Source organism: Marmota marmota, unplaced genomic scaffold, assembly GCF_001458135.2.
Source record: "Marmota marmota marmota unplaced genomic scaffold, marMar, whole genome shotgun sequence".
NCBI classification, from domain to species: Eukaryota; Metazoa; Chordata; class Mammalia; order Rodentia; family Sciuridae; genus Marmota; species Marmota marmota.
Window position 1 is genome coordinate 34,660,878 of NW_025999982.1, and position 14,433 is coordinate 34,675,310.

The 14,433-nt window shown below is 37.2% G+C and overlaps 1 protein-coding gene across 4 annotated transcripts in view; it reads left to right on the forward strand.

Annotated features, from left to right (window-relative positions):
- Kcnq5 (potassium voltage-gated channel subfamily Q member 5) overlaps positions 1–14,433 on the forward strand; it is a 173,095-nt gene that overhangs the window by 101,336 nt on the left and 57,326 nt on the right. For 3 of the 4 annotated variants that reach the window (XM_048805683.1, XM_015487395.2, XM_048805685.1), the window contains 2 exons: positions 6,398–6,492; positions 10,566–10,592. In XM_048805683.1, the coding sequence (XP_048661640.1) occupies positions 6,398–6,492; positions 10,566–10,592 (122 nt within the window). The remainder of the gene's footprint in view (positions 1–6,397; positions 6,493–10,565; positions 10,593–14,433) is intronic. The other variant, XM_048805684.1, reaches the window with a different exon arrangement.

Here is a 14,433-nt window from a genome sequence, read left to right on the forward strand (position 1 = left end):
ATGCTATAGGGCTATTCTGCCCAATACAATAACCACAGATTCCATGTAACTACTTAAATATAAATTAATTAAAATAAAAAAATCCATTCCTTTGTAGTACTAGATACTTCTCAAGTGCTCAATAGCTTTAAGTGACTATTGGATACCATATTACATAATACATATGTGGAGAAAAACTGCAGGAACTTTTCTGATCTGACTTGTCATTATCAACTACTAAACTGTGCAAAAACAATTTCCAAATGAACTTAAAAATAAATTGCTGTTTTCCTGCATTAAATCACTGGAGCAAGGCATTTATATGTCCACAGCCTAACTAAGGCAAGGCCTGCAGCACAGGTAACCTATAAAAGGTGGAGAAGATGCTGATTGAACAGATTTGCTTGGAGGCCTAGAATTTTACTTTATGGAACTTGGTTATATAACATATATCACAATCAGCAATTAAACTTGTAAAAATTGAGATAAAAATAGAGCAAAATCATGAATTTTTTTTACTTAAATTTCCAAAGTATATATTGTTCTTAAGCAGAAACTAATAGAAAATACAGTACTTGAAGTGTTGAAGAACACCTTTAAAATATAATCATAGTTTCATAAATCAAAATAGAATTTACTAATTTAAAAAGTAACTGCTCACTCATTCAAATGCAACTTATTTATTTATTATACATAGGAATAATATGACTATTAATTCATTGCTTCTCCTTGATGTAGTTTTTGGACAGAATTCAGGGCTTTAGGCCTTGATTATATCTTGTAGAAATTTATTTTTAAGGATGCACTAGATTGAAAAGCAAGCCTCATTTGCTGATCATTCATTTTCTTACCCAATAAACCTGACTTGATTTGCTGAACATACAAAGCATCAAGACCCAAAGCAATCTCATTTGTTTTAAGCCAGAGCCACTCTCATCCTACAAGGGCAAGTGAGATGCCCAGATTGCTTTGTCATTTGGTTGGTGATAGAACTAAATTAACCAGCATTTCAGGGTTTTAGGGAAAAGCTTAAAACCCCAGAAGTTTGCAGCAAATTTAGCTGTGTCAATATCTTTGCATGATTCGTTTAAATTAACTTTTCATTTCAAGTGGAGCAGTCTGGGAAAAGAAATCAGCTCTCAGTAACGTTTTGAATACCTGCCCAAATGTCACAACTTTTATTAATAATGTTTAAGACTCATGAAGTGCTTTTTAGTTTGCAGAGTACTTCTAATACACAATGTTACTTGATCCTCAAGATAAGCCTAGGAAAATCTAGGACCAAAATTCTTGCTGTCTGAATCCAAATCCATTACTCTTTTGAAAAAGCAACTTTGCACCTTCATATAGGCATTTTTTGAGCTTTGGGGTTAACATTTAAAGACTCTCCCAACCCATGTCAGAGTTTTGCCTCTGTAGAAGATGGACCAATTCAGGGTACAGCGAAGATGTTTTCCTAGAAACAGAAGCAAGGGAATTGAATAAAAGTTTGAGAAATCAATGCTGATAGAATTCATTTCCTTAAAGGAGTCAACTAAAAAATGTTGCTTTTGAGGATGCTAACTGGCCTAAAAGAAAAAAAAATATATATATATATATATATATATATATATATATATATACACATACACACACATGTATATATAAAAACTGGCTTCCTCTAATGGCATAACTTAATCTTTACCAAGTTATCCTAAAGTAAGGCTGCTCAAGCCACTTATACAGACTATACATCTTTTTTAGTGCTTCGACCATAAATAAGAATAGAATCAGGAAAAAATTCCATATGTTAAAAAAAATGACAGCAGAGAAAAATAATAGGGAAGATAAGATTGTGAAAATCTCCAAGAGGGCACCTTAAATAGAGACAGGAAAACTGAAGAGGGGAGATTTTACCAGATAAATATTACATTATTCTCCAGAACTGGGTGTCAGAAGTGGCCACCATAAAAGAGTGTACAAAATGCCCAGCACAGTAAACCAAAAACTTCGTACCAAGATTATCATAATGAGATATCAGAACACTTCCAACAAAGAATATCCTAAATGATTTCTGAGCAGGACATATCCACAGGAACAAGAATCAGCATGGCATTGAATATCTATCTCATTAGTAACTCTAAAATTGGAAGACAGTAGAATAATACATCCAAAATTATGGAGGAAAATTACTTCCAACCTAGAATTCTATCCCCAGCCAAACCAGTCATGGAGAACAACAGTAGCACAAAAGCATTTTTAGACATAAAGATCTCAAAAACTTACCTACTATTTTTCCTTGCCCAAGAAACTACCTGGATAGGACTGTCCTTCCAGAAGAAGATAAACCAAGAGAGGAAGAGACATGAGATTCAGGGAATAAGAGTCCCATCTCTACAGCAATAAGGACGGGAAGCCCCCCATGGCAACAGGCACAGCAGGCTGGGTAGCAGAGTGAGCAGGAGGCTGAGTGATCCAGGAGAAAGATCTTCAAGGACACACAAAAACAGAACTGACAGATTCCACCACGCATTTGACGTGAGAAATTTTATAGTTCTGTAGGAAACAGCAGGAATGTCTTCGTAATAGTTACATAAAATCAAATCAATAAACTAAAATAGGGCAGTGATAACTCAAAAAAAACAAAAAAAAAATTATAGAGAAAAGAATGAGTATTTATAGTCTGTTACATTTCTAAACTAGGAAGAGTAGTTACATGCTTACAATAATGAAAACACTAAGTAATAACTAAAATTGTTGTAAGGATGAGAGGAGGGGAAGGGGGCATATAAGTGGGCCATGTTATTATCTTTCATGATAGGAAGTTAATTGATGATGCCTAAAACTGAAAAATCAAGAAATAATAGTATGAGCATAATCCTTCAGAATAGAAATTCTTGGTCTAGGGTTGTAGCTCAGTGGTAGAGCACTTGCCTAGCACATATGAGGCACTGGGTTCGATCCTCAGCACCACATAAAAATAAATAAATACAATAAAGGTATTGTGTTCATCTACAACTAAAAAATTTTTTAAAAAGAAAAGGGATTCTTAAAAATAGAAATGACAGCCGGGCTTGGTGGTACATACCTGTAATCCCAGCATCTTAGGAGACTGAGGCAGGAAGATCGTGAGTGCAAAGCCAGCCTCAGCAATTTAATGAGGCCCTAAGTAATTTAGCAAGATCCTGTCTCTAAATAAAAATATATATATATATAAAAGGGCTGGGGATGTGTCTCAGTGGTTAAGTGCCCCTGGGTTCAAGGCCCATTACCAAAAAGAAAAAAAAATAACTTCCATACTAATATATCTTTGTATGGTCAGCTGAAACCTTCTGAACTGTTTCCAGAAATGGTCAAGCTTGCCATAGGTGTGCTACTTCAGATAGAGCAACTAAATACTTCCAAAGCTGAATTATATTACATAGTACTTTTGATCACAGAAAAAAAGTTCAAATTTTTTTAGCTACCTAGAGCACCACCTTCATTGATAACTAGCAAATTTGGTTCTTACTTTTCTTCTTGTTAACTTATCCTTTGGAGTAGATACACCATGTAAATCAGCCATGGGAAAGTGCTGTTTTTCTCTTGCCAACCACTATGTGATTTAGGTTTTAAGATGTAGGAACATTAGGTACTGGATCCTGCAAATGTGGACTTGAATTTCAGCTACTAGAAGCAATCAGCTGAGATGGAGGGCAGGACATAGTTATTAAGAATTCTTAGAGCAATGGAGTTACACTTCTCTCTGCCTTTTTAACCATTGACTAATATCATCCCTGGAATAGATGCCACTTGCCCCTTCTGTACCCCTAATTTACAAGGCATTTTTAGGAGAACAGTAATGAAGGGAAAAAGAGCTTAGCTGTTGAGATCAATTTTATTAAAAAGAGCAAGAAGCCAGGTTCTATTATAAAAAGAAAGAAAGAAAAGAAAAAAATCTTCAATTTTCTCAGCATAGCCTCTTTTGGCCCCAATTCTCTATAACATTAACAGATAGTGCCTTGGTCCCATTTTTTGTTGTATTGATGTTTTAGATTTTTTCCCACTAGTTTCAGATAATGCACAGACCCTGCTGTATACATGTAGTTCTACATGAGCTTTGCTTTTAGGATATCAAGAGCTCACATATATATCATACCTGCTACAGAAATTATTTAACTAAAGCAGCCACTTATATTCTGACAGCATCAGAGGATCTCTAGGCCTCACCACTACAGAAGCTGCAATAACAAAGTCAATGGATTTTCATTGACTATTCTAGTCACCCTAAAAATTGTATATGTGGTTGCAAAAGCTATCATTTCAAGTTGATAGGCTAGTAATTGCTTTATTGTCTATAAGATGTCAAGATGCTTACCACAAATTTCCATAGATTTATTGGTTAAATCAACGTGAGCCATGAGAATGAAGCTTCAGGCAAGGAATCCTGATTGAAAATACAAAAACCTTTCTTGGAAACATAAAATAGTCCCTCAGGTTCTACTATATATTTTTCTAATTTTTCATGTCATTTCCTGAGCATTTTACTGAAGTATAATGTGCATGCAGAAAAGACCACATTTCCTACAAGAACTCTGCACCCTGCATCACCAACACTCAGATAAGCAGAGCATGACCTCCTGTGTGCCCTTTCTCAGTCACTGTTGCACCAGGGTAGCCACTGGGCTCCCTTCTAAGGATAGATTAGTTTTCCCTGGTTTTTGTACATAATGGTAAAGTATTCATTTCTGTCTTGTTTCTTTCACTGAGCATTATTCATATGACGTTCACCCATATTGTTGAGCATAGTTAGAGTAAACTATTACCATATAGTATTCAATTGCATGACAATACCACAAATTTCCTGCTTTTGCTACTGCTGATAGATATCTAAGGCATTTTCAGCTTTAGTTTATGAAGAAATTAGTGCATATCTTTTGGTGAACATATATAAACATTTCTGTTAGGTATTTACCTAGGAATGAATAACTGTATCATAGGAACTATATATGTTCAACTTTAACAGATCTTCCAGACAGTTTTTCAAAGTAGTTGTGCCAATTTTTGACTTTTTATTCAGCTTACTTTTATTCAATGATATGCTGCTCAGGAAAGGGAATATAATTAGATCACTTTTTTCCTTCATTGTAGGTTTCAAAATCATGACTGATGGTTATATAGCAGGGATATGACCCATTTAAATGAATTTGCCACACAAAATAGAATACTCTGAGTAATGAATCATAATAAAAACTTTTCTCTGAGGAGATTGGAGCAAACATTTGATCATTAGAGATGCTTGCAGGGCCATTGCAAAGGGATAAATTTACCAAATTCTACATGGGAAAGTAAGCTCAGGCAGTCTCTCAAATGGACAGTTCAAATAGAAAGTCTTTCAACCACAGTGATCAAGCATTTAGTAAAATCCCCACTGGAAGACTGTCACCAAGAGCCAGGCAACTGGGGGTGCTGTCTCAACCCCACCAAGCTTGTATAAATCTCTTCATTTATCTGAACACTTTTGTTCTCATCTACAAAATGGGGATCTTAATCCACACTTTGATTGTAAGGATCATATGAAAATATCTCATATTATGAATGTCAGGAATGATTGCATGAAGTAGACAGAGCTTATGTTTTTACATCACAGAGATATAAACATATTCTTAGTTCATGATATTAAACCCTTAGGTGTTTTCCACTTATATTCCTAGAGATACATCCCTCCCAATCTTGTTTTGGCTCTGTTCTGGTTATCACTATTTTCATTTTTAGCAATAGAACTACTTTATGGTTCATCTTCAGGGACTTCACTAATGAAATCATTAACATACCCTGGAGGTCATTAGTTTACTAGTTAGTTCAATAGTTGCATAGTGGATTTTGGTAATTCTTTGCCTCTGTCTTTTCAAATATTGCTCAAAGACACTCCCTGGAATGCATATCTCTGCTCAGGTAGTTTATCTAACTAGTATCTTGGATATCAGTATGTATTGAATGAGTTACTCATTGCTGATTTTGTTTTTGAATAATATAGTATTTTTTTTCCTAACCAATTCAAAAATTGAGTTATGCTATACTTTTTGGCACTTTCGCTTTTTGACGCAAGTTGTTTTGAAAATTATTTTGATGTAGCAGAATCTGTGCAGCAGTCAGCTGAAAATACCAAAGTAGACTACTTCTTCCTTTGGGCTTTTCTTAGGGATAAATATGACAAAGAAAAGACTTTTTTAGTTTGTTGATGGACCTTTATTTTATAGATAGATAGATAGATAGATAGTGCTGACATTCAAACCCAGTGCCTCACACATTCTAGGTAAGCTCTCTACCACTGAGCTAAAACCCCAGGCCCAAATAAAAAATTCTTAATGTGCATAACTTAATATTCCGCCTGTTATGTCATTCTATTTCCTACTCTCTTTTGTTTTCTTTTTCATGTCCCTACGTGTGCCACATGCAGTGTGTTTGGCGTAGTTATGCAGCTGATGAGAAATCTGTTTCCATTGCAACCTGGAAGCCACACTTGAAGGCCTTGCACACCTGCAGCCCCACCAAGTAGGTATCTATGTGACAGCTGGTGCTCTAGTTGAGTCTTTTCAAGTTTGTTAAACAAACCTTATACACAGAGAATGTCAATTTTTGGCTTGTTATTCTCTATTGCTCTTAAAGAGATTTATACCTGTTTAGCAACTTAAGCACAAAACTGTATGGAATCAGTATCATTCCTCACATGCACAGGCCAGGATTAAAGAGTAAAGGAATGTAAACTTTTATATAGACTTCTTTCTGCTATTTCATGCTCTTTCATCTCATAAAGTCCACCAGAACCCTAAAGGAGAGCATCACAGTCCCTGAAAGCAAATTACTTATCTTCTACTTATCACCTGTCTTCAGGAGGGGAATGCCTTGAGAGCAATATATCGCCGCATATTTAAGTCTGTCAAAGTCATTGCTCATCTGGATTCACTTATAGGGTGGTTCGTGAGCTTTCAGTTACAGATCAAACTAATATCAGCAGGAAAAAAAGGAACAAGAAGAATTGAAGTCCAATAGAATTAGAAATTTTAAGTGAGGCAATGGGACCAATCAGATTAAAATTTGGAACTAACATTCAAGATTTTAAAGTCATACTATTACTGACATTCCTATTTCATTGGCCAGAGCCAATCATCCAGTCATGCCAAAACTCAAAGGTTTGGGAAAGTATAACCCTACCATGTACCTAGAAGAAGGAAAGAACCTGAGACATTTGAACAGAATTAAGGATTACCACAAGGATCTTTAATTTTAAAAAGTCCTCAGTCCTAGAGTCCTAAACTCCAGTTCAGCTTACAGAGCACATATTAAATCATAATTGCCAACTAATTAAAGAAGCCCTCGCTGAAGCAGCAAAGCAAGTAAGTCCTGACAAAGACTCCCTGTGAGTCCCTCAGCTTGATCCAAGGTGTCAGTCCTTTAGATTGTTCCAAAGGTAGATTGTTCATCTGGCTTAGTGTTTTATGGCACTAGCCATTTACCTTCATAGCCCAACAAAACCTTAGTCTCAATGGCTTCATGGGATTCAAAGGGCTCACCACTGTGACTCAGAAAGGCCATGTTCTTATTGATTGGGAAGGGAGAGAGGCAGCAGAAATCTTCATGTCTTGCCTCTGGGCATGGCTGCTGTGTGGAGGCAGCACCATGCTTAGTGTTGGGGTGCATCAACCCAATCATTAACTAACAGGATTTGTTAAGTGACTTTCCTGTCTTGCTCTGGGCCTCAATTTTCCTACCCACAAAGAAAAGGACAAGAGCTGTCAAGGTGGTTCCTAAGTGCTAATGGAACACATATCCTAGAGGTCAGTAGCTAAAACCATCAGCACCTGGGACAGAGATAGTCATAGAAACACCCCCCACCCACCCTTCCTTCCCACACTGCTCCAGGATTTTAGAAAGGATGGAACCTTATCAAGGACAGAAGCCTGGATGCTGTTGAGTGAATGTGCAGATGAGACTCCTTTCTTCATTTAGATCTTGAAATTTAGTTGAAGTCCTTTTATTGAATAGTAGAGCCTTTCAAGCTGTTGGTATAGAAATTCAAAAAAAAAAGGAACACAACTCTTGTGTCATCTATTTCTTGGAATATGAGTAAAAATGAGAATTATATAGACATTATATTTCTTATCTTCTTAAAGATTCTAGATAAAGATAAAAGAATAAGGTTAGTAGGAAAACTGATAAAGGGTTCTCAAATAACAGAAGAGAGTGGTCTATTGCCATATGTGACTATCCCACTTACTGCAGTTTGGGATTAAAAGTCATTCAGAAGCCTAGAAAACCCAGGCTGCATCAGTTATTATTTTACTCCTCATTTTTTTCTTTTCCTTTGATATTTTCCGTTTAAAATGGGAGTGGAGGTAGAGAAGAATCGACATCTGTGCCTGCTTCCCCTCTGTCCTGTTGTGCCCCTCAGCCCATGTCCTCATTCACCTTTCCCTGTAACCTCATTGACCTCTGAATCTCAACCCCATTTACTGAAGAGCATTTATATGTCCTGAATGCCAGCAGTCTCTAGTGCAGTTTATAGAAACCTGGGTATCTGAACATCTCTCTTTCCACTGATACTTCCTTGTTCTCATGGCTCTCGCTATTGATGTTATTGTTGTTCTTTCAATTGGTGTTGTGATGGAACTTAAGGGCTACTCCCCAAGAATAATATTCATTGCACAAAAAAAGTCAAAAGCTTGCCCACAATTTTAATGTATTCAGAACCTTTGCTTTAGAAAGAAAACCTAGTCAGGCTTCTAGGTTCTTGAGAAGAATAATTTACAATGACTTAAAGGGATATTTTTACATTTATAATTAGCTGGCTTATTGAATGCAGAGTAATGTTGTAAGAAAAACAGCAAAGCTTTTGTTATTTCTATAGTGCCCTTCCTTTATCAGCAGCTAAGAACTTCTGGAGAGAAACATAGTTTTTCTATGTATCCATTCAACAAGCATTCCCTGAACACCTGTTGGGTGCCAGGCACTGTTCTAGGCACTGGGGAGTCGGAGAGAAAAACAAACATGATTGAACCTCAGGGTTTAGGAAGTCTATATGCAATGGATACTGGAAATAAATTAAAAAGTAAAATACAAAACATGTTAGATAACAAAAAGTGCTAAGGAGGAAAGAAAAATAAGGAATTTAGGGAGTATCAGGGGCTGCAATTTTAAATGAGAAGTCAGGGGAAAGAACACATTACTAACATCATCATCACCAGCAGCAGCAATGGTAGTTATCACTGAAAATCAGCAGCCCCATGCTCTGCTTCCCCACAGTTTTAGAAATACAGTGAGACGTTGTGACTCCACAAGCTCCTCCCAAGGAGTAGGATGAAAGAGTCTAAGAAACAGAGGTGTCAGGGAGAGAGGCAGGCAGCGGGGACATGCCGCACCCACTCAATTCTGCCAGGGGTGCAAACCAGCAGTTTCCTACTCTCTCTTTTTCTGGCCTGGATGTCTCTTATGTACACCTTGGAGATCTGAGATGCTACTTCAAAGTGTTGTTCAGACAGAAGGATTTATAGAAGGAAAGGTTTGCCTTGATTTTTCTTCTCAGAATGAGCAAAAGCTATGCAAAGGGTGAAACGTGGGTAAATGTGCTATTTTAGAGGATGAGTCAGACATATTCTATGAAGCTGTAAGGAATTATCAAACTCCAGGGATGCCACAAGTTTCCTTAAGAAGTCAGAAGTTAGATTCTAACATAAGACCTTCCCATTCAGTCATGACAAATACGAAGACCCCCAGGGAAGAGAGGTGCCTACCAGAGGCCCAAGGCTCATTTGCTAGGAGTGGTGACTCTGCACCGTGCTGCCTAGACCTGAATTTGCTCACATGAATTATTAAAAATGCTATTCAACAGTAGACTAAAAGAGTTCTAATGTTTTATTTTGTTTTGTTGTTTTGTTTTGTGGAACTGGGAATAGAACTCAAGGGCACTCAATCACTGAGCCACATCCCCAGCCCTTTTTGTATTTTATTTAGTAGACAGGGTCTCACTGGTTGCTTAGTGCCTCACTTTTGCTGAGGCTGGCTTTGATCTCACGATCCTCCTGCCTCAGCCTCCTGAGCTGCTGGGATTACAGGTGTGTGCCACCATGCCCGACAATTTAATACATTTTTTATGTATCTTATTTATTCCAAGCGAAATCATATTTTATACTATAGAAAAAAAAATCTACCTCAACAAGTGGCTGAAGTAAAAGGCCACAGTTACTGATTAATGAATTCAAATTTAGAACTCAAACGTCTCCCTAAGGCACAGAGACTGGAGCTCCTTTGTAACTAGCAACCTTCTAATGCCAGTCGGATCAGAACCACTTTTTCTTACCCATGAATAACCTTGGTTAATGAAGAGCTTTGGGCGATATGTGGGCAGTATCGGATTTGCTAAGTAAATGTGCTATCTCAGATCTGTACCACAAAGAACATATGTTGGAAAGTTGAGTATATTTATTATAAGTGAATGCCTTTGTGGCTTGTACTTGAAAAGGGCTACTTAAAGTACTTGATTCCCCAGTCTCCAATTTGGCCATTATCAAGTGCTGTAAATGTATTCACCGGTTTATCATCATTTCTCTTCTGTCTGCACGCACCTGAAGGAAAGAACAAGGGGAAGCATCAAGCAGGTTTGTGATTTCTCTTTTGCTACATGTTTGTTTATAAATCTGATGCCTAACAGATGTTTTAAATGTGTCTCATGAGTAAAATCGATCAACAAATTCAAGATGATTAAAAGTGACCTTTCACAAGATTGCCTGCAAAGTTTGCTGGGTTTTATTGATTGTTCTCCCTTTAGGAGCAGAAGCATCTTTCCCTAACTCACTCACTGCTTTTAACAATCTGCAGGACATAGAACATTGGGTGTGGGGAGGATTATGGTCTTTGATTACTCCTTGTTACCATCTTCCCGGTCTTATCCAAGTATTCAAATACAGTAATCTTGATAGTTAAGAAAAGAAAAAAATTGGGATTGTTATGGGCTCAGAAATCAGTCTAGGATACACTTTTCTTCATTAGAGTCCTTCTTTGGATGTGAAAAATTTTTATTTTGTTATTTTTTGGCTAGAGGTGAGAACCATTTCTCTAGAATATCCCCAGAGCATTCAGCAGTGAGGTTTACTCGGGTTTTATAATTCAAAAGAAGAATCCTCTCCATCCTTCAGGAAGAAGACAGCCCTCCAAAACTTCTCCAAATAATTCATGTTCATTTTTTTGTGTGTGCTCTGGAAGGAAGTGCCTGAGTAGAATCAGACCTAGAGGGAGTAGAAGATAAAAGAGAACATTTTTATTTGTTTTAATGAATACCAGGAAGGGTCTAGATTTAGGAGCAAAGCCCTGAAGGACAGAGCCAGTGGACCCCCAAACCATGGTGTAAGGAGTGGCAGAGTCTAAACAAGTGCCTGGGAGGGAGGAAGGGGTACAGTTTTCTTCCTATCATTGCCACTTGTTTCAAGAAACAGGAAGCAAAAGCATCTCCCCCACACACACCTGGAGTTGGCTTCTAGGTGGGAGCCACTGTAAATCCAAGGATTGTTTCTTTAGCCTTGTATTGTTATAATAATGACACTAATTATAAAATATTTATGCAATATTGAAATTAGTTTAGAAAGTTCACTTGGGATAATAAGGCTATAGGCTTTCATTTCAACATTAACACTTAAAAAGATTCTTAAACCAAGACATGAATGCATGCATCTATGAAAGGAGACAGATAGGGTAGGACACACAACATCGGGCACTCCTTTGGGGTACATGGGCCTGAACAGGGATGGCTTTAAGATCCTGTCTTACTTGATAGCCACAGAGTTAGAGAAAGGGACATTGAGTGTTCCCAAGTGATACTTCCAGAAAATGTTAACTGCCTGAAGAGTTGTTCTCTTCCACCTTGGAGATATTTCTAACCAGGGAGAGTTCTAGTCATTAGTCTCAAAACTCTCTTTGCACAAACACTGGAAGGGACCAACAGACAAATTCTAACCATTTGCCCTTTTTCCAGGTTCTGTGCAGATCTTTCCATCCTTCTATTGTGACAAATTTACTTGGAAAAAAAATTATACAAAACAAATCATGGCCACTATAAGCCATTTTAGCCTCTCTGGTAATATTTTTAAAACTTCCCTTGTCTTCGGAGTTATCTACTTACAAATTATCTCCAAGGGTGATTTGTCTCCGGATTCTAAGGGCAGCGACCACCTTTGGCATGAATTACAGCACTGAGAGTAAGATCACCTATCTTGCTTTCATTCTCCAAAACAGAGCTGTTGAAAACCAAAGGGGAAGTTTATAAATCCCGTGGAGGTGAGTGAATGGCAGGGCTTTGTGGGGGTCACTTCTAGCCGACAAGCTTTCCAAGACAACAAAGAAAAGATAAGATGAAAGTGTCACTATTGAGCTTCTGCTCACTAATCCAAACATGAGTCTCCTCGTCAGCAATGCAAAAAGACTACCAATCAAATTTTCTAAATTTCACATGTATCTAATTAAATGTATTCTGCATGTTTGGGACTGAGGTTGTCAAAGATAACTCACCCATGAGTTTGAATATGTACTGCACCACAGAACTGAGTTTATGACTTAGAAAATTTCTTACTTCCCTGCAGTCATTGGACACCTGGCAAAACTACCTCGAAACAAATCTCATATTACTACTTAGCCTAGATACCTTACTCCATGCTTCATTCTTCATACATTTAGTTCTCCTACCTCCAACTATCTGTTGCACCACCTGTGTAAAGTTATATAGAGAATGTGCTCAATTAATAATTCTTGGATAGAATAATATAATGTCACTGACCTCATGTGAGGAGAGAAAACACAAACAGAAATGGAAAATGAGAAATATTTTTAAAAAAGAGAGAAGATGATCAATTAAAAACATTGAAATAATCTGAAGGAAATAAGCTAAAGGCTCTCATTTTTTTAATTGACACATAAAATTTGTACATATTGAAACTCCCATTTTAATATTGCCTTAGCTTTCACCTTGTGCTCCACAGGCAATGGAATTTATAATGCTGCATAATGAATGCCGAAAAACTATTGTAATGACAATAGCAATAACACCATCTTAGAAAATAACACATTTGTCCTTATCCAAGCAAAATAAGCATAAAGGAAAATGCATTTATAATGAGAGTTCTCCCTTAGAGAAGAGCAGCTCTGGGTCCAGAATACTGATAATTAGTGCTTGACCCATTTCAAATGAACCAATTAGCACCACCCAATTGCAGAGTTCTGTTACTGTGCTTGGGGGCCCTTGGGTTATTGATAGTGATTCAGGTAAAAAGAATAGACAAGTTTCAGCCCAAGTAGGAACTTTCAAATATCTCAGATCATGGAATCTGCCCAGTCTTTCCTTTTCCTGGAATCTCCCCAGCACCTGACACAGCCAGCACTGTAGACTGGGCCATCCACAGAGAAGCTCTTCTCTCTGCAGAATGGATGGAGGTCAAACATATTCGCATAACCCTTACTTAATTATATTCCCTGCTTTGGAGTGTTCCTAATTTTAAAAAAAAAAAAATGTCTTTCTATACGGAAGTTAGGAAGTTAAACAAAATTCATCTGTGATTATCTCAGGCTAAGAAACAGTGTCATATTGTTTATGACAGATCCAAAATTTTCAAAAAAATACAAACCATCGTCCCAAGAAAAGCTTTTTAAATATAGCTCAACTGAGCAATAGTTAAAATAATGTTTTTTTAGCTCTCTTCGGTACAGGGTTGGATAAAAATTACTGTTAGTCTCAGCTGACCCTGCTGTCTTCTTCCTCAATTTCAACCATGAAAACAATTTCTTGAGCATCATTTTAATACTTATTTTTCTTCCCATGAAAATAGTTTTAATCTCATAATCAGATGGCAAATGTGTTTATTGATTTTATTCAAATTAATCATCTCATTAATAATCTTTCCAACCCATTTTTTTAAGTGGGACATTTTTTCTCTATATGGTATAAATTGACATTTTCAGAGAATGGAACTTACCTGTGAGCCTCTATGGCCACTTTAGTCTAGGATTCTCACCTTGAGGTCCTATATTTTTTCCTCCTTGACCAGGTCATCAGATAATGGTCAGTGAGTCTCATCACATGGTAACAGAAGGCTTGTACCTCTTCTTACCTGGGTTTTTAATGCTACAAGAACAAATCATGCCATCTGAGATGTGAGGGATTACCTGCCATCCTCTGCCTCCATGTACCCTGTCTGCTTAGTCACTAATGGTTGGGCGGGTGCCAGCTTCATAGTTATACTGTCTTCCTTAGCAGCTGTTTTCAAAGCAACACTAGAACCCCTTCAGACTTCTCAGACAGCACACTATATAAACTGCTTTCACAGGTACTTGTGAGACTTATAAAGATGTATGTCTTAAAAGTTAAGGCACAAATAATATTCTTTCATTACATGAAAATCTTGTGCTGTAGTCCACTGAGTGCTTTGTCCAAACAGCTCCAGCATGGTTGTTTTA